The 26060-nt window shown below is 39.2% G+C and overlaps 5 protein-coding genes across 6 annotated transcripts; 2 read left to right on the top strand and 3 right to left on the bottom strand.

Moving 5' to 3' along the window:
• Nucleotides 1–4172: 4172 nt before the first annotated feature.
• On the bottom strand, nt 4173–9719 carry LOC134872075 (uncharacterized). Its single transcript, XM_063895187.1, has 12 exons — nt 8701–9719; nt 8531–8626; nt 8351–8450; nt 8126–8247; nt 7884–7954; nt 7675–7800; nt 7430–7525; nt 7181–7312; nt 6966–7094; nt 6827–6864; nt 6525–6565; nt 4173–6446 (listed from the first exon to the last, which is right to left on the bottom strand). The coding sequence occupies exons 2-12, from the start codon at nt 8577–8579 to the stop codon at nt 4624–4626; spliced, it is 2727 nt and encodes a 908-aa protein (XP_063751257.1). The 5' UTR covers nt 8580–8626; nt 8701–9719; the 3' UTR covers nt 4173–4623.
• A 178-nt stretch (nt 9720–9897) lies between these two features.
• Nucleotides 9898–10787, bottom strand: zgc:194655 (uncharacterized protein LOC794380 homolog). Its single transcript, XM_063895189.1, has 2 exons — nt 10490–10787; nt 9898–10165 (listed from the first exon to the last, which is right to left on the bottom strand). Exons 1-2 carry the CDS (start codon nt 10632–10634, stop codon nt 10038–10040), a joined length of 273 nt encoding a protein of 90 aa, XP_063751259.1. The 5' UTR covers nt 10635–10787; the 3' UTR covers nt 9898–10037.
• Nucleotides 10788–10841: 54 nt separating this feature from the next.
• LOC134872076 (uncharacterized) lies at nt 10842–14272 on the top strand. Its single transcript, XM_063895188.1, has 5 exons — nt 10842–11082; nt 11217–11494; nt 12174–12274; nt 12505–12678; nt 13563–14272. Exons 2-5 carry the CDS (start codon nt 11404–11406, stop codon nt 14016–14018), a joined length of 822 nt encoding a protein of 273 aa, XP_063751258.1. The 5' UTR covers nt 10842–11082; nt 11217–11403; the 3' UTR covers nt 14019–14272.
• Nucleotides 14273–16011: 1739 nt separating this feature from the next.
• Nucleotides 16012–22282, bottom strand: LOC134872303 (ubiquitin carboxyl-terminal hydrolase 47-like). Of its 2 annotated transcripts, XM_063895551.1 has the most exons (11): nt 22152–22282; nt 20633–20725; nt 20450–20546; nt 19318–19433; nt 19121–19191; nt 18374–18499; nt 18196–18291; nt 17847–17975; nt 17631–17759; nt 17463–17538; nt 16012–16896 (listed from the first exon to the last, which is right to left on the bottom strand). In XM_063895551.1, the coding sequence occupies exons 2-11, from the start codon at nt 20688–20690 to the stop codon at nt 16127–16129; spliced, it is 1668 nt and encodes a 555-aa protein (XP_063751621.1). In that variant the 5' UTR covers nt 20691–20725; nt 22152–22282; the 3' UTR covers nt 16012–16126. The 2 variants fall into 2 exon arrangements, with proteins under 2 accessions (XP_063751621.1, XP_063751623.1); XM_063895553.1 differs by lacking the exon at nt 20450–20546 and having other exon boundaries at nt 22152–22281.
• LOC134872304 (uncharacterized) lies at nt 22076–25594 on the top strand. Its single transcript, XM_063895554.1, has 4 exons — nt 22076–22311; nt 23541–23742; nt 24484–24654; nt 24731–25594. Exons 2-4 carry the CDS (start codon nt 23551–23553, stop codon nt 25184–25186), a joined length of 819 nt encoding a protein of 272 aa, XP_063751624.1. The 5' UTR covers nt 22076–22311; nt 23541–23550; the 3' UTR covers nt 25187–25594.
• Nucleotides 25595–26060: the final 466 nt, after the last annotated feature.

The following is a 26060-nucleotide window of genomic DNA, read 5'->3' as shown; positions in this document are numbered from 1 at the left end:
AAATATATTTTTTGATAAGGGTCCCCCCTTACGTAAAAAATTGCTTTTTTGATAAGGGTCCCCCCTTACGTAAAAATTGATTTTTTGATAAGGGTCCCCCCTTACGTAAAAATTATCTTTTTGATAAGGGTCCCCCCTTACGTAAAAATTATCTTTTTGATAAGGGTCCCCCCTTACGTAAAAAATTGCTTTTTTGATAAGGGTCCCCCCTTACGTAAAAATTATCTTTTTTGATAAGGGTCCCCCCTTACGTAAAAAATATATTTTTTGATAAGGGTCCCCCCTTACGTAAAAATATATTTTTTGATAAGGGTCCCCCCTTACGTAAAAATTATCTTTTTGATAAGGGTCCCCCCTTACGTAAAAATATATTTTTTGATAAGGGTCCCCCCTTACGTAAAAATTATATTTTTTGATAAGGGTCCCCCCTTACGTAAAAATTATATTTTTTGATAAGGGTCCCCCCTTACGTAAAAAATATATTTTTTGATAAGGGTCCCCCCTTACGTAAAAAATAGATTTTTTGATAAGGGTCCCCCCTTACGTAAAAATTATTTTTTGATAAGGGTCCCCCCTTACGTAAAAATATATTTTTTGATAAGGGTCCCCCCTTACGTAAAAATTATATTTTTTGATAAGGGTCCCCCCTTACGTAAAAAATATATTTTTTGATAAGGGTCCCCCCTTACGTAAAAAATATCTTTTTTGATAAGGGTCCCCCCTTACGTAAAAATTATTTTTTGATAAGGGTCCCCCCTTACGTAAAAAATATATTTTTTGATAAGGGTCCCCCCTTACGTAAAAAATTGCTTTTTTGATAAGGGTCCCCCCTTACGTAAAAAATATCTTTTTTGATAAGGGTCCCCCCTTACGTAAAAATATCTTTTTTGATAAGGGTCCCCCCTTACGTAAAAAATATCTTTTTTGATAAGGGTCCCCCCTTACGTAAAAAATATATTTTTTGATAAGGGTCCCCCCTTACGTAAAAATATATTTTTTGATAAGGGTCCCCCCTTACGTAAAAAATATATTTTTTGATAAGGGTCCCCCCTTACGTAAAAAATTGCTTTTTTGATAAGGGTCCCCCCTTACGTAAAAATTATTTTTTGATAAGGGTCCCCCCTTACGTAAAAAATAGCTTTTTTGATAAGGGTCCCCCCTTACGTAAAAATATATTTTTTGATAAGGGTCCCCCCTTATGTAAGAAATTGCTTTTTAATAAGGGTCCCCCCCCTTATGTAAAAAAATCCTTTTTGATAAGGGTCCCCCCTTATGTAAAAACTAACTTTTTTGATAAGGGTCCCCCCTTGAAGATGTTTGACAATGGGATGCCTGTTTTTTGCAAAATAGACAAGGTTCTTTAAGTTGATAGTGCTATCTACTCCGTTGTGAAAGATCTTGTGGTTGACAATTTTAATGAACTTTTTTATGCCTACAAAGTGATGGAAAAAGATGTTATCAAAGCGAAAAGCCTTGTAATATAGAAGCCTTTTGACTTACAAAGTGCTTATGGTGGAGATAATGGCGAATATGTTTTGCCATTGTTTTCTTTTTAAATGTGCATACAGTTGGTATGCAAAAGTTTGGGCACCCCTTAGGAAAACCACTGCATCAGTTTGTCACTTGCTGAGCTTTTGAAGCAGCAACTTCATTTTAACATATGTTATACCTTATGGTAACAGAAACATCTCAGTAGTGAAATAACTTTTATTGGTCAAACAGAAACATGTTTATGTGCATTCAAACAAAAATAGGCATGTGCATAAATTTGGGCACCCCTAAGAAATAATTCCATTAATATTTAGTATTGCCTCCTTTTGCTGCAATAACGGCCTGTAGACGCCTCCTGTAGCCACAGACAAGTCCCTTAAGCCTGGCAGGTGGTATTTTGGCCCATTCTTCCACACAAAACGTCTCCAGTTCAGTCAGGTTTCTTGGCCTCCGTGCATGGACAGCCTTCTTCAAATAAATCCATACATTTTCAATGATGTTAAGGTCTGGGGACTGGGATGGCCATTCCAGAACATTGTACCTGTGCTTCTGCATGAATTCCTTGGTGGATTTTGATCGGTGCTTAGGATCATTGTCCTGCTGAAAAATCCAACCCCGGCGTAGCTTCAACTTTGTGACTGACTCTAGAACATTCTTGTCAAGAATCTCCTGGTACTGTAAGGAATTCATGTGGCCCTCAACTTTAACAAGTTTTCCAGTACCTGTGCTAGCCACACAGCCCCATAACATGATAGATCCTCCACCAAATTTTACAGTGGGCAACAAGTTCTTTTCATTGAATGCAGTGTGTTTTTTTCGCCATGCATACCTGTTCATGTTATGACCAAATAACTCAATCTTGGTCTCATCTGACCACAGTATTTTGTTCCAAAATGCTTCTGGCTTGTCCAGATGTGCTTTTGCATACCTCATGCGACTCTTCTTGTGATTAACACTCAGGAAAGGCTTTTTGCACATCACCCTTCCAATGAGCTCTTCCTGGTGCAAAGTACGCTGGATTGTGGAACGGTGAACAACTACACCATCAGCAGCCAGATGTTGTTGTAGTTCTCTGGAGGTGGTCTGTGGCTTCTCTGTGACCATTTTCACCATCCTTCGCCTGTGCCTTTCCCCTATTTTTGTCGGCCTACCACATCTTTCCTTCACACGGACTGTTCCTGTGGCCTTCCATTTCACAACTACGTTTCTGACTGTGGAGACAGACAGTTTAAACCTGTCAGATAATTTTTTGTACCCTTCTCCTAATTTATAATGTTGGATTATCTTAGCTTTCAGGTCAGTGGAGAGTTGTTTTGAGGTCCCCATCTTGCCACTCCCTAAGAAAGAACCTAGGCCAGGCACAGCCAGCTATTACCTATGTTAAATAGCCTTTTTCATGATTGGTTCCACCTGTCTTTGTAATTGAAGGTCTAATGAGCTAATCAAAGCAATTTTGTGCAGCAACCTGTCAGCTATAAATCCGTACAGGTGTTGAAATGAATGCTATTTATAAGGGTGCCCAAACTTTTGCACATCCCATTTTTTGCATTTTATTTTATTATAATAAAACTATGTAATGCTACCCTAAGAATTTTGGTCTGGAAAACACTAAAACGTCTACATCTTTGTAGGAAAACAAATGTTGTTGCTGTGATCTTCTATTATAAAGGAAAAGCAAATTGTCATGAAATCTCAGAGGGGTGCCCAAACTTTTGCATACCACTGTATACTGTGTAGTTCTGAACATAAATTAGTCCTCTCTGTTGGTCACATTTCCTGAAGTTGTGCTCCTTCTGAAAAAAGGAAATGTTTCCATGTGCATTATACTGTCTGTGCTGGTTAGAGAGAAGATTCAGAGGAGAGCGGAGAGATACATTATCTGTAACATGTTTACGACGCCAGTTAAGTGCAGATACTGTAACTTTTTCGGTGTTCAATAACAAAGGACAAAATTGAGAGTTTTTAATGATTTCTTATATTTGTTAAGTCTTGTGGAGGTCAACAAATTTAAATAGAGCTAATAGATTTAACCTGTTGACATTGTGTTTTTCTTACAGTAAAAATGATTTGTGTACAGTGCATAGATTAATATCGTAAAATAATATCATCTCAGATATAAAACACTGAAGGTCAGTGTCCGAACTACGGGGGGACTCGGGGGATCCGAGACCCCCTGAAACTGACACGAGATCCCCCGAAAACATGATTTGGGAAATGTTGGGGGGTCTCTAAAATAGTGTTTTCGAGATCCTCGCTCTGAGTCAAGCGCAAGAGCAAGCGCCACCCCCCCCCCCGAGAGAAAAATGGGACCCCCCGAAAATCTCGGCATAGTTCGAACACTGCTGAAGGTGTACACATTTCAGTGCTTAAAAATACATTTTCCTGTGGAATTGAACAATTTCTAAATTATATAAATCAACACTCCCAGTGTAAAGCAATAACACTATTTAGTGTTCAAAATTATTAATAAACAACACAGTCAGTGTTAAATAATTAACACTATTAGTTAAATTAACACTTTCCAAAGTGTTAATTTAACTCCCAATTGGTGGGGATTATATAAACACCAAGAAAGTGTTTATTTTAACTCTATAAGAGTTAAATTAACACTTACGCTTTTGCTGTGTACCATGAACCATAAAATGCTTTTGACTTTAAGTGAAAATGAAAGAGAAGACATATTTATTTTATCATAATCAATATAATATAATTTTATTATTTGCATGTCCATTAGCTCAAATCGATCCTTCTTCCTTCATGTATTGGACAATATGAGGGAATCTCTGCAGCATCATAACATCATTTAAAAAACAGTGCATATACAAGCATGTCTTTCACATACATGTCTTATTTGTTTGAATCAACAGCAAGTCCTACAAATGTCACAAAGGACTACGATAGTTTGGTTGAAAATGAGAAACATAAAATGTAAAGCATCTACGACATTAGTCAGAGAGCACTGCAGCAAACGTTTACAACTGTAGTGTGAAAAGACCCTCTTCATTTAAGATGCTTAACAGTCAAATAAGTAAAATAAGTGAAATTGGGCCTTTACATTTCTATTCATTTCCCTTCTGCTCCGCCTGTTGCAATTAATCAAACTGAACAAACAAATAAACAAAGCATTTCGTCTCAGTCCGACTTGGAACTCTGGTGTACACGTTTGCGATGTTTGCAAAAACACGAAGTAGTTTTCTTTTTTTTCCCATTCCCATTTTCCTTCTCTTGCCCATACTGGCCTCTACTCATCTCTTTCTCACCCCTTTCTACCGTTTCAAGTTGTTTTTCAGCAGTCTGCTCTTGTGTTTCAGAGACTTTTTGCATGTTTTCTGCGTTTAAATCCATTGCACTGGTGGCCACATTCTCCTGATATGAATTAGCTTTGTATCTTTTGCTCTCGTGTTTCTTTGGCTTGGGCAAAGTTGAGTCACTCAGCTTTATACCTGAAAAGCCCTCTGACAAGGACTCTTGTTGTGCGTTTTTTTCCTTAGGTATTATTCCAAAGTAACTCGCCTCACTTGTTGTTTGTTTACCAAAGGTGGTTTCTTTAGTTTCTTCCTCAAATATTTTCACGATTAATTGTTTTGGCTTTCTTTCAATTTCCATCTTTTCAACACTGTCATCCTCCCCGTCCTTTGTCTGTCTCCTGCTTCTTTTACTACGAAAAGAGTCCGCTCTGTTTGGAAAATGTTTACGTTCCTGCTCTGTGGCTTGCCCTTCTTCATGATCATCTTTAGATGTTAAATGTGGAGCACTTGTTTTTTGCTGCTGATGATGCTCCTGTTCAACACCATCCAACCTTCTCTTGTCCTGATCCTCCCCTCCTTCCCAAAGGTAAGGTTTTGTCATCAATGTTTCTGTCCTTTGTTCATGTTTGTCATTTCCTTTCTTTTGTTTCAGGGCTCCCTTTACATCCCTCCTACCCTCTCTCGGTTGTCTGCTATCCCTGCTTCTGCTTGGATCAGTTTTTCCTTCCATATCTACCTCAACATCTATTTCTGTCTTCCACCCCTCTCCCTTTTGGTCCACACTAGGGCCATAAGCTTGCCACATGTTCTGTTGACCCTCCAGATTGTCAGGTTTAACATTTCTTAATCCTTCACTTTCATGGTGCTCTCTGTCCCTGTAAAGGTGTTTTCTCAAGGATTTGCTCTTCTCTTCTGACTGTTCATTTTGTCGAGTCTTGTCTGTCTTTTCATCCCTTTCCCTACTTTGTGCAGCTTTGCTCTCATCTTGTTTTTTAAGATGCCCTTCACTGACTCCTGGGTTATAACCATGACTAACATCTCCTACTCTCACACTGTCATTGGGCTGATCGTCAACACTCTCTTCAGGTGTCTCTAGACCCAAAGAGACATCTAGAGTGTCTTTAGATGATCTCATTTCTTTACTTCCTCTCATGTCATCCTCATCACCCATATTTACTATCACCTCATCTCTCTGTTTTTCTGCATGTAAGTCATTTCTTTCCCGATTACATACACCATGAATAAAATCTCCTACTCCACCACTGTCATTGTGCTCATCATCAACACTCTCTTCAGGCGGAGTGTCTCTAGATTTTCTCAAGTCCTTATTTCTTCTCATGTCATCCAAAGCATCCATATTAAGTTTGCCCTCTTCTCTCTGTTTTCCTGCATTCAAGTCATTTCCTTCCTCATTAAACTGTACATTTAAGTCATTCCTCTGCCTGGCATTACCTCTGTTGCCCTGATCCTCTATATTATAGATGTCAGATATGCTAGACCTAACTCTGGCTCTGTCTTTAATCCCTGTTCCTTCATCGCTGTCTGTGGAGAAAGCAGCTGCAGTGTCATAGCCCTCTTCTACTTTCCCCTCATCCTCCTCTCTCTTTATCTTCTCAGTTTGACTCTTGTCTTGGGTATCACAGGTAGAATGTGGAGAGCCTCCAGGAGTAGACTCCTCTCCGAAGTCCTGAGTGCCGGCAGCAGGCACTGGAGAAAAAGTATAAATTAGTTTGGGTAAGAGACACTGCACATCAGTAAGCATAAGGAACATGTTTGCCACCTTACCTTTCTCTTTTCTGTAAAACAGAAGATAAGCGCTGCTGGATCTAGTGAGAGGAATGTGGAAGAAAAGTATGGTCATTTTCAAATGTATGTATATGTGTATGCAAATGTATGGCTTGTGTGCATATTTTAGGTTACTATTTTTAGGCAGATGTCTGTGGATGGATATATCGGTAAATATGATTCTACCCACTCGGGGTGGAAATATGGCAAATTGGGTTTGAAAGTAAGAGAAAAAAGTCTGCAGTTATGCTTAAGGAGTGGTTGTTTGCATCAACCTGTGGTAATACTAAAAAACTACGTACTTCTCAACTTTATCCGACTGGAATGGCTGGTAGTCAAGCTGTTGATAAAAACAACATCAAACATAAAATGATAAATTCGTTTTTTCAGACCGTTAAATGTAGGTCTTGACAACACAGGAGTTAAAGTGATCAGTCTTACCAACATGACGCAGCTATCGTTGAAGCTGTACCATCTCCCATCATCCTCAGATTTGATTGTGGCAATGTAATGTCCACTTCTGAGATCTCCAAAATGATCCACAGCCGCAACAAGTTCATAGGTCTGATTCTGATCACCAGTGAAAAACATGGCAGACATGAGAATCAGAAAGGAAAAATGTCATGATGTAATAATCAAATATAATATAGACGAACCTCTGGTATCTGTAGGCTGCAGGGAACATCCACAGTGCAGTTGATTTTGACGTATGTCATAGAATAATAGTCAAACTCAAACCTCTTCAGCAGCAGCATCAAAACCTCCGGAGGATGCTCTATGACACATTTCTGAAAGAAACAGGTCCCCAACATGTATTGTGATGCAACACCATGAACCGTTATGTACACTTTAATGTGAGATCAGGTACATACGTAAATTAAAAACAGGTCGCTCTTATTACTCACAGTTGTAGCATCAGACTTGCCATCACATTTTTCGCAGTACAACTGGTTTTCTCCAATGAGAGACGATTCTCTGAAATAGTCCTCAATGCCAGTCACCTAATAACAAATCAGATCTGTGACAGAATTCCTCAAGAGCTCAATGGGTTGATACATCAAAAACATTCATGGTCTAAGGGAAAATGGCATATTATGTTAAATCCTAATATGAAAAATGCTTTAAGGTTTTCAGGTTGTCAGATTCTTACCATGCTATAGTTTTGACTGTCGGAATCCACCAATGCAAGAGGAAGATGCCAAAATGGCCCAGCAGCGCTAGTCTCGGTACGGCATGATGAACATATGGTCTTGTGTGTCAGCTGTCCGTGAAAAATCTGAAAGCACAAAAATACGAACATTTGCAAAGAAGTATTTTCTTGTCATTTACAGATTGCAGATTCAGCGATGAGTTCTTCACCTTCGATGCACCATCACTGGTCTTAGCTAAAATCTTCTCAAAGTACTCAGCAGCATCCTGCTGTTCATACACTGAGGGGGAACAGAGCAGAAATCAGTGAGTATTTATTTTACAAAATAAAATGAGTTATTATTTATATTATTAGATGTTTAATATTAATTGTGGGGACTACACAATGTAAAATGATCGAATCTCCCGAATAGGTAGCCTCTTCAAAGGCTCTGTGGGGTATCATACTGTACCGTTTTTGATGCCCAGCTCGTTTGTAATCTTAAAGGTGTATGCTGTATATATTTTTAAGTCACCAAACAAGGATTCAAGTTGACGATCAATGCAAGTGGTGAGAGGATTGTCCTTGATGTGCCTGCACAAAGTAAAAAACAGTGGTGAAGAGATACAAAAGTGCTATACCCACTCAATACATTATAAAAGCATTATATGGCATGAAGTTGGACTTTGTAACAAACCTTTCCACAGCTTCTCTGAAGTCTTTGGTCATAAAAAGCACCTGCAGCACACTGTTCAGGTAACATGTTGACCCTTGGTTTTCCAAGCCATAGTACTTAACTGTTGGAGGAAATTGCTAATTAGCATATGCATGTAAATTGTATGTCTTTAATAGAAATGGCGCATAGCCTTTATCTTACCAGGAGGGGAAAACACGCTGGAGACATTTCTTTTAACGAATGCATACATGTTGATTCGGTTTTGACGATCGTTTCAGTCCACTCACACACGGCCAGCTGCAAATCATTTGACAATTGATCAATCCCATCTGTTTCATTGAGGAACAAAAAGCAGAAAATAATGAGCCTACCTTCGGACATTCCCGCAGACAAGATGTTCATCCCCCCGTTTATCATCGACGTGTCTCTACGATGTCTCTGTCCAAAAAAATGACTCGGTTACTTTCTCTTTCTATTTCAAATAAAAATGTAGTCGTGCTGCATTCAGGGTGTGTCTGACAAATGTTATTTTGAGAACACACAGCTCACATGACTGACAAGGAAATAAAATATATTTGCCCTTTACTGATTCAGCTTTAAGATAAATCATAAACCACTTTTCTTTCTTCTCCGTTTTCTGAACGCAGCATAATCAGCTGCTGGTGGGGACGCTTCACTGTTGTGGAACATACATGCAGTGGTTGAAGAAGTATCCAGATGCTTTAATCGAGTAAAAGTACCAAAACATTATTGTCAAAAAGTAAAAGTCCTGCATTCAAATCTCGCTCAAGTAAAAGTTTTATGAGCAAAAATGTTTTACTTAAAATAAAAAAGTGAAATAAGTGTGCAGAAAAATGGCCTTTGTGTGTATATTTAATTATACGTGACATTTCTAGATAGTATTGTTGCTACAAGTATAATTTCACTGTTGTTCTGATGGACGGTTTGTAAAATTTTAAAATTATTTTACTCTTTGGTGACTTAAAGAGTTAGTCCACTAGTTGAATTGAGTAGAAGTTGAGGCAGGATGAAAGGGAAATACTCAAGTACAGTACAAGTACCTCCAAATTGTACTTAAGTGAATGTACTTCCCATCTCTGGATACATATATACATTTACAATATTCATATTCAAAATTGTGTGTTACAGAACACCTATGAGCACACCACATAAACTGATTAGACATTGGATAATTATTAAGAAGCTTTTATTATTACTATTTTATTTTATTGTTATAATATGTTTATTTTATATACTTTTTTAGGTGTTTTTATTAATTTTTTACGATAAATGTTGTCATGTGTCTTTTATTTTTCCGGGAGGCATCGTTATTTATCTTATTCTGTTTTATTTTTATCATCATACCTCAATGTGTCTCTGAAACTGTTAAATTGTAATATGTTGTTGCTATACTGCATGTTTCTGAAAAGGTCTTAACATCTGATCTAGGGGAACTTCTTGATGTTTGTTTTAATTTGTGATAAGCACTTTGAGCTGCACGTGCTGTATGAAAAGTGCTATATAAATAAAGCTTTCTTATTATTATAAATACGAGGCAATAGAAGGAATAAGACAGAAGTTGTCTTTATTTTGGACCACAGAAACATCTTTTTTAAACATTGGAACAATAAAAGGAGTAAGACAGGGAAATAGCCCAAACAGTGGAGTTTAACAATGTGCAAACAGCAGCAGCATGCCGTGGAGGTGGTCACAGTCCTCCAGGAACCTTCAACACCACGTGGATGACGGACAAATGCTGGATTCCATAAACACTCAGCAGCCCGGAGTCTCCATCCAGCATCTTGTCTGTGAAGATCAGCCTCAGAGCCCCCACTCCTGTACACACACACACACACACACACACACACACACACACACACACACACACACACACACACACACACACACACACACACACACACACACACACACACACACACAACGTTACATTACTTTAAGGATTTGTTCTTTTCAACTTCTATTGTTCCCATATTGAGTACATATTGCTTTCAATTCTGCCTCCATATACTCTTGTAATTGGTATACTTCTTCTCCTATTAACCCAAGCAAGCTATCGATTGCTTTCAAGCCACCCTATTTTCATGGGATGCATTCGGGGGCTATCCCACTGAAAGCTGAAAGTCCGATTATAGTTCTTACCTGTGTCATTGGGAAACTTCTCGGCTACCTTCTCCTTCAACTGCAGCACGGTCATGCTCTTGAACTGCTCCTCGGTGTTGCACAGGTCGATCGTGATCTTTTCACCCCTCAATCCGTTCACCATGACCTGGTAGAGTTTCCCCATGGCTGTGCTTTTCTGTGCTCGTGCTGCTGTCTAGGCGCGTGCTGCTCCGTCGCTGGGAGAGATAACCTAATGCCACTTCAGGGTGTTGTTTATGCTCATCAATTGCGTCTCAGGCAAAGGGAGGAGGGGGTAGGAGGAGGGGAGGAGTACACTTTCACTTTCGTCCAGATGTTATTGTAGAATAAAATCATAATAAATATTAGTCTGAAATGGGCTGATGTGCATGACTTTGAAATCAGGACGTTTACTTGTAAGGGAGTATTTCCTACACTCTTGAGTACTTCATCCACGTCTGGCATTCTTTTCAGATACAGCATTCATATAACACAGAAAAACAGCCACAAATCGAGCCATGCCCTACTCGGAAATCACCTGAGATTCCAGCGATGTTCGTCATCTGTTTGTTTACCAGCGGCCTCATAAGAAGTTTCTGTACACAAAGTATCAGGTGTGTAAGTATTAAACACATTAAGGGCACTTTCTCCCTACATAAGGACATCAATCAAGGCTGTCTTATAAAAAAGAAGTAGAATAATACGTTTATTTATTATAGCACCTTTGACAGAAATACAATTCCCAAAGTTTTTAGAAGGGGAATCCTGAACTGCCACTCCACACTCATGTGATTTCTTGGAACTGCTGGGGTAAAAGGAAAGTGAAAAAGAAAATTGGGGCGTCAGCGAAGTTGACACAGCAGCTGCCATTTCACTGCTTCTCTGCTGAGCGCTCTCACTTGGACGTGTGCAGACAGCAGAAGAGCTGAATCAAAATGACTACACCGGGTCAGGAGGAGAAGCGATACGACCGGAGAGACACGACTCTGAAGTTTGTCAACAAACCGGATGCTCTGGATCCATACCGTAAGCATCATGAAAAACCATTTAAAGCACAATCTCCATAATTCACGTTCCTTTGCTGCGTGAGTTCGCTATCCTGGTTAACCTACACCACCTAATTGCAAATACATTTACAGAACTGCAACTTCGCACACTTCAATTTGTAGTTTGGTATTGGAGTGTGTTCTAACACTTTTGTCTTTGAATGATGTTTTCAATCACTCTATGGATAGATATCTTTCTACTGTTTATATTTATTTTTGAACTTGTGTGCAAAATCGTGATAGCAGCTGTTACTGTAACAATATAATGTCACCATTTCTATCTGTTATTAACTTAACGAATGGACTGAAGATGGAAATGAAACTTTATTTATCCTCCTAGGTGGAAATTCAGTTTTCACTCTGTGTTAATACGCACACAGTATATAGGTGGAGACATGCACATAGATTGTAATACACACTACAGAATACGGGGTATATTGTTCATTCTCATGCATCTGGAGAGGTGCCAGTTAGGGTTTGGTGCCTTGCTCATGTGCACCTCGACAGGTCCCAAGAGGTGAGAGCTACCAGTCCACACTCTGTTTTCCTTTTCTTTTTTTTTTATCAAGCAGCCTAAAGGAAGTTATGAGGGATCTTTCATGCTGGTATTTGACTGTCATGCTGAGTTCAATGTCTGCTCTTGTTGTTGTTCCCCTCAGCCTCGGAGGATGGAGACCAGTGTCTCTGTGCAGAGATGTCCTGCGGTCATGCAGTCACTCCACAGTCTCTCACTGGCTGGTGTCGCAGCTTGCTGGATCAGGTGCTTTCCAACATGTTATTCAAAGAGAAGTAATGTTCGAAACTGAAACAGAAACGCATATTTCCATCTCTACTTTTTACTGACTATAAACATAGTGACAACTAATTAGATGGAAGTTATGCCCTCAGTGTTGTCTGATGTCGATTTAAGTAGTTTACACCCTTCCTAGATCGACATGCAAACGATTCCCCACTATACTAATACAACTAACTGTCTCCTTTTAATTCCAGGGCCAGTACAAGTTTAAGTGCCCTGCTTTAGAGGATGGCACCTTGCAGAAGTGTGACGAAGAGTGGCCTTATCAAGAGGTGCGCAGGCTGGCAGTGCTGACAGTTGAAGAGATGGCGTACTTCGAAGAGAACATGGCCCGTCTGGCTGCCACAGAATACTGTGAATTCAAAACAGTGAGTGGTTTGTTTCTAATACAGCAGCAGTCATGCAGGTAACAGAAAAAACCGTACAAGCCCAATAAAGATTTAAAGTCTGGGTTCCTCATAAACAATGGGAAAGTATCGCCTAATTTGGTGCAGAGATGCTGAGAGGGAAGATGTGGAAGACCATGAACCACTGACCAATCTGAGCACTCTGGGCTATACAGACAGTATGAGAAAAGTGATGTGTTTTTTAACATTAAAGCAAATAGACATGATCTAGTAGAAACCAAAATACAAGTAGAAAACCTGAAAACGAGTCTGATGTGTGACCTGTAAAGTCATATTTCACCTATAGATTTATTATCATTAAGCTTAAACCAGCAGCAAACTACTTCTCAGTCTTTACTGTTTAGTTATTGTATGGAGTTAAACATGAGAGACAGAAGATATGAATAATATATGAGAGATGTGAGTGTCTAAATCTACAAAATGTGGAGCTAAAGGGGCCATTTTATGCTCATTTTCAGGTTGATATTTGTATTTGGTGCCTCTGCTGGGACATGTCTCCATGCTTTAATGTCAAAAAGCTCTTTTTTCACCCTCTGTCTGAAACCAGAGCCCAGTCTGCTCTGATTGTTAGCTGGCCATCTCTGTTGTGATTGGTCCACCACCTATAGATGTCCCACCCCTTAGCCTATATCATTTACAATGTGTCGAGCTCTAGCCAATAGAAACGTGTTAAGTAGTGATGTCACTATGTTCAGTAAGAAAACAAAAAGGGATTTCAGGCAGGAGTTTAGAATTGTAGCTTTTGCAGACCATTCACAAAAACCTAAAAAGCCCACTACAGGAACAGGAAAACCTCCAAAAGTATAATAGGGCTTCTTTAACGATTCTCACCTCCCCTCCAACAGTGTCCTGGCTGTGAAACGTATGTGGAGCGAGAGGACCAGAGCAACCTCAGCGTGAGGTGCCCAATCTGCACGGACGACAAGCAGAAGGTTTACGAGTTCTGCTGGCAATGTCTGAAGAAGTGGAAAGGCGCAGCTCCACGCTCTGATCGCTGCGACAACGACGGCTGCATCAACCAAGACCTGGAGATCCTCAAGAATTGCAAGACCACCGACCTCCCTCAGGTGGCGGGGGTCTATGCGTGTCCCTCCATCCGGGCCTGTCCCACCTGTGGTCAGAGGGTGGAGCACGACAAGACGGGCTGTAAGAACATCATCTGTCCTCGCTGTCAGGTTGAGTTCTGCTTTGTGTGTCTGAAGCTCACTCCTGAGTGCATGCAGACCAGCTCCTACTTCATCCCCTGCAGTGCTGGCGTGGCTCCCAGACAAACCTCCATACCTGTGTGGCACCGGAACTAAGAGAAGATCTGCACACAAATTAATGTAGTTTGCTTTCTTTTTCTGTCATATACTCTTGGATTTCAATGCAAGTGTAGATTTATAAGCTTATGTGTTCATGTATATCGTTATCATTGAAAATATCAGCTTCATTTTGTCTTCATGTTTTATAAAGCACTATTTGTAATGTTGCCACTCAAGGCTGCTAGCTTACAATGGATCTCATTTCAATAATAGTTGATCATTTATAACTGAATAAAGACAGTTTCCCTTTACATGATTGTGGAAAGTCTATTTGATGTCAAACAGGTGCACATAATAGGTTGAATCAAAAACTATTAGCATTCTCCCACGTGCAATATAAAGTTCTAAACACATAATAGATATTTTACTTATTGTAGCTGAAAATGTTCAGTTTTGCACTCAGTGTAAAGCTGTATTGTAAAAGGTTGCTCACTTGTATAACCTTTAATCATAATGTAGGTCGCAGCTGCCCCCTAGAGGTACATCTCAAAATAACACTGAACAGTCATGACACATTTTAAGAACGGAATAGTTGTTTAATATCCAACAAAGGCACAGAAATTACCCCCAAAAATGTCACATTTCACAACAAGGGTGTTAACATTTTAGGACACAGACAATTGGCTCAGAAGTGATGGCAGTTTATGTGTGATGAGATAGACAAGAAGGGTACAGCTTTGATTAAATACAGGAGATAAAAATGGACCACATCCCCAATTTCGAAAAGCAGACAGGAGTGATGGAAGTGGAGCGGGAAAAAAAGGCACATATTTTAGCTATAACTAAAAGAAAGGCCCACTAAAAAATCAGTGTAAGTGTATGCTGTATTTGCAGGAAGCAGACAGGACAGGAGTGAATACAGTAATTTGCTTTATAACCTACGAGTATTATTCAACAGCTCAAGGTACAAGACACACCCAACCCTTAGAGGATAGCAGATACATTTAATAGCTTACAATTCAATTATTAACCCACAAAAAGAACCTGTGGAAATGGGACTTAAGTAATCTTCCATACACAGGTTTAGAGTGTTTTTTTTACATTTAAATACTTGAGTGTCACTTGATCTTATATTTGGGCACTTGCTGAAACACAGTTCTGGTGTAAAATCTATTCAAATGTGTCCAGAAAAAAATATATGTCCAGGGGAGGTTTTCTTTAGGTTCATACTTCTGTTGTTGCCATCCCTGTCACCCACTCTGATGACACTGGCTTGCACTTCATACCACTACTTCAAGTAGTTAAAAAATGTTTGTTTTTTAAGGTGCATCCATTTACTGTCTCTGCTCAAGACTTAAAACAGCCCACACACCGAGAAGGCGCATAACAAGACATGAAATGAAATGATAAATTCTTATTTCAGTTTTACAGTAAAATCCCAGCAGATTGTGATATGGGATAGTTGTTTGGTCAAAAGTCCTGCTGAGTGAAGCTGTGGAATGCTAATAAAATGTTTCCAGGAAACAGTTTTGTTCAGAGAATGTTGCAATCGCGAAAGTCAGAGAGCCTGTCCATACTTCTGTTCCTCCCAGCCCTGTCACCCATTCCGAGATCTTCTGTGTCCTGAGAAGAACCTCCACCCCTCAATTGTAACACCAGGTGGATGATTGATCCGTTTAGAATTCCGTAGTCTGATAGTAGAGTGTTGTCTTCCAGTTGTTTGTCAACATAGATCAGTCGCTGCTGATTAACTACAACATGGACACACAGGAACACACACATAAACACAAGGGGTGTCAAAACCAGGCACTGACAACATTTCTCTAGATGAAGATGCCATTAAAACTTTCTATAGGTTATTTTACCTTGTTTTTTTTAGACCTGCAATCCCACTAAATATGGCCTAGGCCGGTGTTGGAAAGAACATTTATCTAAATTCGAAGGACTTAATACACTACTGGATAGCTTAACCTATAACAATATTGTATTGTATGTGCCGCCACCGTCATAATGTACTCTGATTTCTTTTGACTTTGTCTGCATTCACGTAAAAGAAAAACAAGCCTTTTATTCAACATTTAATTTAAACGCCGTACTTAAAAAGCATACACATATCAAACTATTTTAAAAATCGAAATGAAACAGATATTATCCCTGCCATTTCATCACTTCCATGGCGCTCTTGTGTCTGTGCTCCTTGCAGACTGTCCTCTATCCTTAGGACTTTTCCTTCCTTTTCTCACAGTTTGTGTGCAATCTGCAGTCACCACATGCTGCATCGTCTCCCAGTCTGTCATTGAATGGTGCGACATGTTGCATAGTTTTGGAGAGTTGTTACACTTAATGGATTGCTGCATGCAAATCTGCCTGTGTCCTGTCAAGTATGTAAGCGAAGAAGTAGAGGAAACAGGAAGTGACTTTAAATCGGAACTACACAAGAGACCAGCCTCTCTTCTCTGTTCACTCTTCCGGTGTGTTCTATCTGCTTTCTCATGTTGGACTCTATTTATAAGGCTTCTTTGAGTTATGTGGTTCTGTTTTCCCCAGACACTCTCATTCACCTCTGGCCTTTTCTTTGTAAATTGCTCCAACACATCATTTATCTTGTGTGTTCCCAAATGTGCTGCGTGGTTCACTCTGGTGTTTGAAAGCTGCATGGGCTCCTCTGAGTTCCTATCACGCTGCTGTCTGTTCTGGTGATTCTTTTGTCGCGTTGCAAAATCTGACTTGTGTGATTGCAAACTGTCCCCATCTGCTCCAGAGTCTTTTCTGTGTTGCTTCCCACAAGGCGCTTTCGGGAGCTTCAGGTTTCCCCTTCCGTTGCAGCTTCCATCATTGAGTTGATGATGAGGAACAGGAAGCTCTCCTCTCTCGGTGTCGTCTTGTCTTCCTTCAGCACCGACTCCTAAATCATGTTGTTCAGGATGTCTGCACACTTTGAAGAGAAATGAAAAGGGTTATTATTGAATCTAGGGCTTATCATCTTGGACTTAGTGGGACAGTGTTTAGACTCTAGCTTTTTTTTTTTTTACACATGTTTTAAGGTAGTGGAAATGGGGATGTCTGCATACTCTTGAGTAAAGCTGGATGGCACTCAGCTTTTTAGAAAAACTTGACTCCAAAAATCCTAACCTGGTTACTCAAGATAATCCACAGACTTTGTCGTGGGCAACTTTTAAGAAGTATTTACAAACTACCAAACACCCACTAAACATATCACCGAACAGAAAGACGCATTCATCTGCTAAAGGAAGAGAGGTTTCCCTACTAGTTCCTGGCTCCTTAAGTAACTCCGTAAGGATTTCTGAAAATAACTATTTCTGTTGAGTATTTCTTTTGCCTTTTTGAGCACCAAACACTGAGTCACATCTAGCTCCATTATATTCAAACACAGGCAGACAAATATGGCTGATATCACCAGCACTAAAAAATAAATCTAGATAAATAATAGCTCTAGAAGAAGAAATACTAGAAAGTACAAATGCACATTTTCCAACTCACCCTTCTTGTACATGAGGAGGTAAGCTGTACAAGACCTTAGGGAGTCATTTTCAGCCCCAAAAAATGGTGGTTGAACCTGTATGATTCAAAACAATTACACTTTGTATTGTTTAACTGTGCAAAGATATGTGAAACTTGACTGCATGGAGAAAAAACTAGCCTCCTTACCAAGTTAACAATGTCGTCATTGAAGTGATACCACCCGTCCGTTTCAAAAGATTTGATGTGTGCAGTGTAATGACCGCCTGTCAGATTCCCAAAGTGGTTCACTAAAGCGTAGAGGTCATATTTGCATGTCTGCATAAAGGGACATAAAGAAAATCACCACATTTCAGAAATCAAAGAATCTGCTGCTGAAATCAAGACAAATATAGGAAAACGTACCCCGATGTACAGAATTTTTGGCACATCCACGTTGCAATGGAGCTTAACGTAACACCTGAGCTTGTAGTCAAAGCTGAATCTCTTCAGCAGGAGGGTCAAAATCTCTGGATTTTTTGTCATCTCACATTGCTAGAACAGATAATGAAAACATCACGCGTGAACACAAGAGTTGCAAAGTCACTTGATATATTAAAGACTTGAGAGGATCTAACTCAGGAGTCAGAAATGAAGTTGAACACTGTTTGATGGGGAGCAGTGGAGATGCATTAGACATTATAAGGTCATATATGTATTGGCATTTAAACAATCTTTGTAAATTCATTGGTATCTGATGATTTTAAATACTCACCAACTCTGCATTTTGCTTTTCATTGCACTGGTTGCAGTACATCTTGTCATCCTCGCAGACTTTTTCCCCCTTAAAGAATCCCTTCAACCCTTTCTCCTGTAGACATGGTACATGTATTCAAACAGCCTGAATTGAAAAATACATAACACTTACTCTCGTGAAAAGGAAAACACAGTACCACGCTGAAGATGTGACAATGCGATTCTACTATTGCAACTGGTAGAATCCAGAATAAGTTCCTGGACTGGTTCCTCTCTTTGCACGTCAGGCATGTTGTGATGTGATTCAGCTCCCCTTTGAATATCTAGACACAAAGATACAACTCAGGTTCAAAGCTGCTGTGAAACTTGGTATTTGAAGAGACTCCTAAAGCAATATTCCCCTGAAATGTAACTTTTTAAATATCAAATGGCAGTGGGATGTCCGTCTGTTACAAGTTACTTCAAAAATGAAATGATCCAGAAAAAAACTGCAGATTAATCCAGGATTAAAATAATGAGCCGCTTTACTACAAAGTTAATAATTATCTCCACTTTATTGAAATAAAAGTGTTAAATGCTGCATGGACATTAAATCAGGTTTAATGAATGTCTGTATATTAGCATACATGTAATATTCAAGATACTTTGTTGTCATATGTGTAGTATCATTATTCAGTAGCACTGTACAATTCAATTCTTAGGCTAAACTCTTCACACCTAGATATTAAAAATCTATACATATCATCAGAAACTAGCATAAGACTTCTGAATAATATAAGCTGACAGATTTAAAAGTTCCTGTCTCAGAATAAAAGTGACTTAAGGTGCTGCATGATAAAAAATAAATTGGATATATAAACAGAATGGTAGAGTGTGGTGTATAACTATGCATCTTTATCTAAAATAATATTAAATATACAAATGATTTTATATGCTATTCATACCTGGGCTGTAACCGGACTGGTCATACACAGGATCTTCTCAAAGTACTCAGCAGCATCCCGTTGCTCATATACTGAAAGTAGTTGTGAGGACAGAAAAATATCATTATTAATATATGCACAGTCAGTACCAGGCTGGAGGGTCTGCAGGATTTGAACACCCGAGCCCCTGCAGTGAAATCCCTCAAATCCAAACTTACCGTTTGTGATCCCCAGTTTTTTTGTGATGTGATGTGTTTTGGCAATTCTTGTTTGTAAATCAGAAAACAGTCTTCCCAGCTGTGAGTCAATTGTTGTTGAATCCTCACTGCAGCACCTGTGGCACAGGGAAAGCAGTGTGTTACTTTATTCAATGTGTTACCAATCAAGCAAAAAGGAATAGCTTTATTTTTACAACAGGAAATAAGACACTGGACCCATCAGCAGGTTAGCTTAGATTAGCATAAACAATGGAAAGTGCATGGCATTTAACTGGTGTTCCAAAGTTGCCTGATAACTGATCGTTGTAACCCCTCGTAACATATTACCTTGTGTTAGCATAAGAGCTGCTGGTAGATGTATTTTGATAGCATTAGACAGAGCTAGGCTAACCCCAGTTAGCTCCAGTCTTTATGCTAAGCCAGGGGTGTCCAAACTTTTTTCACCAAGGGCCAAATGCAGAAAAATATACGAAGGTCTGGGCCCCTTACTAGATTTGAAGTATATTGCCTCTTAAGTTAGGTTATAAGTTACCAAAGTCAATCAAATGTAGGGAAGTTAGGTTTGATACTTCAATATGCTTTAGGAAAAAAACAACCTACACCACAGCTCTCCGTAGGGCTCACAATAAGTGCTTACAATAAGGGAAAAATTAAGGGTATATTTCAAGCTTGTTATGTAAATCAGTTATTGGGCTTTTTTTTATCAACTTAGATTTGTTAGAAAATGTTTTCAACTTTAATTGCCTGAATTTATTTGAAAAGTGGGCTCTTTAACTCATGAAAACAGTGTAATATATGTTTACATATCGTCTTGTGCTTGACTGATATTTAAGCACAATATAAGACAAGCACAAGTTTCATTTGTGGGCCATATGACATTATCCTTTTGAATTAGCTGAGGGCCAATTTAAAATAGCCTGCAGGCCACATTTGGGCCCCGGGCCGTAGTTTGGACACCCCTGTGCTAAGCTAACAAGCTGCTGGCTCCAGCTTCAACATCACATACACACGTATGTGGTTCCCAGAATGTTAATCTATTCCTATGATTAAAAAAAAACATGTATTTTGGTTTTCATTTGATCTTAACAGTCTGAAATATTAAAACCATCAGAATAAAGCCAAGGTTAGGAACCGTTGTACAGCCTCCCGGAAGTCTTGGGTCATGTAAAGCACCTGGAGAACACTGTTCAGATAGCATGTCAGACCTGGACTCTTAAGACCATGGAAATCTAAGGAGACAGCAGTGAAATTAAACACTTCATCATAAAACTCAAGACACATACATGCTTGAATAGTATCATGTCATGTCACCTACCTGAGATAGTGAAGCTGTCAAGTTTCTTTATGAATTGTTTAACAATGTCCTGCTTCATGCTGATGCCAATCAAAGGAAAATATTTTAGTCATCCTGTTGAAACACATACAGCAGAAGTTAAAGAGACAGCAATTAGAGAAAAACTTCAATGGCCACAGTTTTATAAAGTATGGCCTTATTTAGCACTCAATGCTAATAAACTAGCCAGCTAGCGACGCAATCATCAACAACAAAATAACTACAGTGAAAAGTTAAACGACAGGACTTTAAAAGAGGTCTTTGCATGTATTTTGATGGTGTTTATTTGGCTCATAAAGATGGTTGAGAGGAAATCGTATTGCAGTTAACACCATGAGGCTGGATAAGCTGTGAGGAATGTACAATTTAACAAGAAGAAACCAGAAATTGGATAATACTGGCAAAGTTATAAAGATAATTAAATATATTTTTCCCATTTATATTTTAAATCACACATAGAGACAGACATTACATCTGTTTAAATAGTCTGTTAATAATTTCTGAAAGCAGATTTGTTGGATTTATTGGAGGAACTAAGTTACTCCGTTACTTTTGGGGGAAATATTGCACTTCTTAATTCTACATTTATGTGACGGTTACAGCTAAAACAAATTTTTTTAAAATCTAATTTCGACAGTAAAATGTTACGAATATTATCAGTTAAACAAATATTATACATGGTTCTAAAACAATCAAGCAGTAGTATACAAACTAGTTCAATGTAGCTCCACATCCAATAGACATGACACTATTCTGCTTACACATTAATGTATCTCGAATAATATTAATAAGCCAATAACATAATACAAAATCCTGATATTCAGGCATATAGAAACACAATGAGTTACAGTAATATAAATGTAGAGAATGAAAGCACTGATCGATTTAAAATCTTGCACGGCAGCTACAGGATGAAAGTGAATGGAGTTTCAGTCGATGAAAACACACATTACGTGCAGTGGTGGAAGTAACTAAGTACATTAATATTTGTTGCTACTTTGTACTTCTAACCCACTACATTTCAGAGGTAAATCAACACGTAAATAAGACTTTAGCAACACCTGAAGTACACAGGGGTAAATCAAACTAGCTGCACCTTTACCAGCTTTGATAATGCATCAATAATTACAATCAAAATTATTATTGGTGCGTAATGAGTACTATTACTTTTGGTACTCTAAGTATATCAGGATGCCCATACTTTTCTACTTTTACTTGAGTACGATTTTGATTGCAAGGCTTTTATTCTTACACTCTGGTACTCTACTGTTATTTAAGCACAGGATTTGAGTAACCAGTGAACGCATCTGGTGTGATTTGGGTGTTATGGAAACCCAGCCCAGAAACTCAGTCCTCCGTTACCCAATGTTGTTCACAAAATCATTTAGCAAATGACAAAAGTAAGCTGTAATATAAAGGGATAGCCACACGTACACTGTAGCTCAGAATAACACGCATGGCTACTTAAGGACATGCGAGGGTAAAACACGAGACGACTCACCGTGCATCTTATGTAAGCGACGGGTTCCTTTCACTTTCGATTTGAGCGAGTATTTGAAGGAGGGAGGAAACACAAACCCGGTAATTGTTCACCAGCAGACCCCCGAAACGTTGCCAAAAGCAGAAGTTACTACTTCCGGGTTGACATCAACAATCACAAGGTAAGACATTACTTCCTCGTATACATCTATATGTATGTATATATTTACCAGTCAATAGAGGGTTTTATTCACCACATGTCATTTATACTGTAGGCCAGTGGTGTAAGAAGTACTCAGATCTTAAGTAAAGGCAGCAGTACTACATTTTAAAAGTACTTCGTTTCGAAGTAAAAGTCCTGCATTCAAAAAAACACTCCATTTCAGAATGACGAGTTACTGTGTTTTTATCACAACTGGTAAAGGTGGAGATAATTTCAGTTCATGTACTGCTGCTGGATATCTTAACTTAGAAATATATGTTTATTTGATAATTGATTTAGACTTTGTGTTAGCTAATAATCTAAAAAATAACTTGTAACGAAAGCTGTCAAATAAATGTAATGGAGTAAAACGTACAATATAGGCCTCTAAAATGTAGTGGAGTAGAAATATAAAGTTGCCTAAACTGAGAAAACTCAGGGAAAGTACAAGTACCTCAAAATTGTACTTAAACTTGATTATGATTCTCATATTAATAATATGTACATACAGTATTTTGTTTGTAGTGCCCTTCTGAAGCCATCAGCAAAAAAGGGCTTTCCAAATACATTTTTAACATAAGGAATATTGAACCATATGCATACACACACTGCCTGTTCTACTGTAAATACTTTTAAGTGAACATGAACCAGCTGGAAATTCCCCCAAGTGCCTGGCCAGCGAGTCAGATTTATGAGCTCAGTCAGCTGATCAAATATGAGAGCCAAGACGTTTGTCTTGTCAACAGAAACAAGTGTATCTCCAAAACCTTAAGTTTAGTTTTCAGATGACTAATTATATATCAGATATAAATAGCTCAGCCAATAATCATCCATAAATCCACATTATGCCACCTATAACTCCAGAACCTGCATAGAACAAGCACCAGTTTTCAATATAACAGTATTCCAGTGATAGTCGTCACTCATTGGTACATTGTGAAGAAGGATTACTTTTTTTTTAACGTTTTCTGGCCAATCTGTAAACAAAGAGGCTTGAAACTACTGAATTGATAGCCTATATATAGCTTAAAATACCATGTATACCTCAAAGCCCCTTAATTTTGGGAGTTGTAGTTCAAAGCACAGTAATGCAACACATTGAAGTGATGCAAAGAACAATAACAAGAGTTTAAATAATAGTCATAAAACTGTGTTCATTTAATCTCACTTGTCAGAAATCATTGTGTTCAACCTTTTTTCCACTTACAGGACAATCACCATGAGCTTCCGGGGGCAGGAGCAGTTGGAGAAGAAGTACGACCCCCGGGACACCACCCTGAAGTTTGTCAAGAGGAAGGACGACCTGGATCCAGTGTGTGATGAAGATGATGGTCTCAGAGCACAGATGTCCTGCGGCCACGCCGTCACTCCTCAATCCCTCACACAATGGTGTCTCAGCCAGCTGGATGATGTATGTCCTGAAAACACTGGAAAACAAAAATTGGGAAAGAGACAGTTGGTAGCATGTTACGTTACACCAGTTATACATTGATTGCAATGTTTTTGCCACTGACAAGAACACTTCTATGCTTACTCTGCCACCTACTGGCAAGTGCAAGACATTTTCTCAATTCAATATTTGGGGTTAGTATCACTCTAAATGAGATGTTAAATATAATGATGAGATTAACGCCTCTGATGAGTGTGAATCAGCCACAGCGCACAGAGAAAAAATTAAGGAGAGACTGTAAATGAAAATGTAAAACCCTATAACCAAAAGTAAAACATGTCTCCTCCCGGCAGAAAAACCATGTAGATAGAATCGGAGGATGAAACCCTCTTTATTAGTCACATACATGCACACAGCAGAGCACACACAGTGAAATTGGTCCTCTGCATTTAACCCATCCTAGTACTAGGAGCAGTGGGCAGCTATCGTGCAGCGCCCGGGGAGCAATGGGGAGGGGGGATTGGAGGTGTCCGGTGCCTTGCTCAAGGGCTCCACAGCAGGGCCTAGGAGGTGAACTGGGACCTCTCCAAGTAGCAGTCCACTTTCCATATTTCAAGTCTGTTCGGGGGACTTGAACCGGCGACCCTACGATTCCCAGTCCAAGCCCTTACTGACTGAGCCACTGCTGGACTGCATGTTTTGAAGGCCCAGTCGTCTGCACCTGTTGTCTGTAATCCTGTATCTTCCCTTTGTTGTTTTAAGGGTTATTACAAATTCAGATGCCCTGCAGTGGTGGAAGGGACCACACAGTGCAATAAATTGTGGTCGTACAAAGAGGTGCGCAGACTGGCGGATCTGTCTGTCGAAGAAATGCAGTACTTTGAGGAGGTCATGTCTCGCCTGGCTGCTGCAGAATACTGTGAGATACAACCAGTAAGTGATTTTCATTTCATTTCAGTGTGGCATTTTCTCTTTATATTTAAATATATTATCATGCTCTGTTTGTCAGTGCCCACAGTGCAAGACGAGTGTGGAGAGGAAGGACTTCTCCAACCTTTGTGTCCAGTGCTCCATATGCACAGCGGATCTGAACAAGACTTACCAGTTCTGTTGGCAGTGTATGAAGGAATGGAAAGGTCCAGGCCCTCGATCTGACCGCTGCGGCAGTGACGACTGCATCAACAGGGACCTCCAGCTTCTGCAGACCTGCAAGACCATCAGCCTACCCGCGGTGGAGGGGGTCACCGACTGCCCCTCGGTCCGAGCCTGTCCCACATGCGGCATGAAGGTGGAACACAGCCAGCAATACTGCAAAAATATCGACTGCCCTCGCTGCCACGTGGTTTTCTGTTTCGTCTGCCTGAAATTAAAGAGTGAATGTTGTAAAAACAGTTCACCGTACAAAATCTGTCCGAGTGGAGTGGCTCCTAGACAGGCTGCTATCCCCGTGTGGCAGAGGAAATGAAAAGAGAGGTTACATGTAACCCCATAGTAAGCTATGGGGTTACATGTAATCAGGATTGTGTTATCTGATCATGCAAATAAATGTCTGTAATTTGCCCGGATTACATTAACAAACATGTGCAATAAGCTAATGATTACATGTACAAATACATGGTTAACTTGTGTACATTTTGTCTTGAAAGTATGGAATTTTTCTTCATGAGAACGAAATGCTGTTTACAATTTTATCTACGTTTAAAACTGAAGATGAACATTTTGAAGATGTACACAACATTCATGTTCACAGTACCCCTGTTAGTAACAGTACTGATTTGTAAAGGTTATTAAACTTGATCAAATTCCAATGTTACATATACAAATGTGCATTAAAATCATCTTGAGAAAAATTGGTGACACAATTTTTTGAGGGCTGCCTCCGTTTATGTCCATAGGTTCAGTATTTTTTATGGGTAATTTTTTTTTTAAAACAATCCAAAGCAATTAAACCATGACTATTACATTAATCTGTTTATTCTTAGTCTTAATTCATTAAAATATGTGACAAAATACGCATGCCAACTCCAAAAGACTTGGGGCTTTTATATTATTTCTGCCTTCTGTATTTAGAAGCTGTTTTACCAGAAGGAAGGATTTGCCTTGACTAGCATGGCAGGTAAGAGAAATGACCAGAAAGTGGCGCCATCGTGCCGTCTGAAGTGAGTTTAAATGATACTCTTACACAACCCGAAGGATGAGGATTCACGGCCTGTTCTGTGCAACATGGGTGCTATTTCCATTTTTCTGGGAATACTGTACTTGTCACTACTCATTTATTTGGCCATAGTAACTTTTTAGTTTGGGGTTTCACAAATAAAACATTAGCTCTACCAACATCA

This window comes from Eleginops maclovinus, chromosome 11 (assembly GCF_036324505.1).
Source record: "Eleginops maclovinus isolate JMC-PN-2008 ecotype Puerto Natales chromosome 11, JC_Emac_rtc_rv5, whole genome shotgun sequence".
Lineage (NCBI taxonomy): Eukaryota > Metazoa > Chordata > Actinopteri > Perciformes > Eleginopidae > Eleginops > Eleginops maclovinus.
The sequence above is the reverse complement of the archived record's forward strand: the minus strand, read 5'-3'. Positions and strand labels throughout refer to the sequence as shown.

Excerpts from the sequence above, each read along its gene's own strand:
- LOC134872304 (XM_063895554.1), top strand. The coding sequence starts at position 23,551 with ATGAGCTTCCGGGGGCAGGAGCAGTTGGAGAAGAAGTACGACCCCCGG. Across the intron at positions 23,743-24,483 it reads GTCTCAGCCAGCTGGATGAT|GGTTATTACAAATTCAGATG; the intron begins GTATGTCCTGAA and ends TGTTGTTTTAAG. Across the intron at positions 24,655-24,730 it reads AATACTGTGAGATACAACCA|TGCCCACAGTGCAAGACGAG; the intron begins GTAAGTGATTTT and ends TCTGTTTGTCAG.
- zgc:194655 (XM_063895189.1), bottom strand. The coding sequence starts at position 10,634 with ATGGGGAAACTCTACCAGGTCATGGTGAACGGATTGAGGGGTGAAAAG. Across the intron at positions 10,166-10,489 it reads GAAGTTTCCCAATGACACAG|GAGTGGGGGCTCTGAGGCTG; the intron begins GTAAGAACTATA and ends GTGTGTGTACAG.
- LOC134872303 (XM_063895551.1), bottom strand. The coding sequence starts at position 20,690 with ATGAAGCAGGACATTGTTAAACAATTCATAAAGAAACTTGACAGCTTC. Across the intron at positions 20,547-20,632 it reads TGACAGCTTCACTATCTCAG|ATTTCCATGGTCTTAAGAGT; the intron begins GTAGGTGACATG and ends CTGTCTCCTTAG. Across the intron at positions 16,897-17,462 it reads CCTCCTCATGTACAAGAAGG|TGTGCAGACATCCTGAACAA; the intron begins GTGAGTTGGAAA and ends TTCTCTTCAAAG.
- LOC134872076 (XM_063895188.1), top strand. The coding sequence starts at position 11,404 with ATGACTACACCGGGTCAGGAGGAGAAGCGATACGACCGGAGAGACACG. Across the intron at positions 12,275-12,504 it reads GTCGCAGCTTGCTGGATCAG|GGCCAGTACAAGTTTAAGTG; the intron begins GTGCTTTCCAAC and ends TTTTAATTCCAG. Across the intron at positions 12,679-13,562 it reads AATACTGTGAATTCAAAACA|TGTCCTGGCTGTGAAACGTA; the intron begins GTGAGTGGTTTG and ends CCCCTCCAACAG.
- LOC134872075 (XM_063895187.1), bottom strand. The coding sequence starts at position 8,579 with ATGTATGCATTCGTTAAAAGAAATGTCTCCAGCGTGTTTTCCCCTCCT. Across the intron at positions 7,955-8,125 it reads CGAGCTGGGCATCAAAAACG|TGTATGAACAGCAGGATGCT; the intron begins GTACAGTATGAT and ends GTTCCCCCTCAG. Across the intron at positions 7,801-7,883 it reads CCAGTGATGGTGCATCGAAG|ATTTTTCACGGACAGCTGAC; the intron begins GTGAAGAACTCA and ends TTGTGCTTTCAG.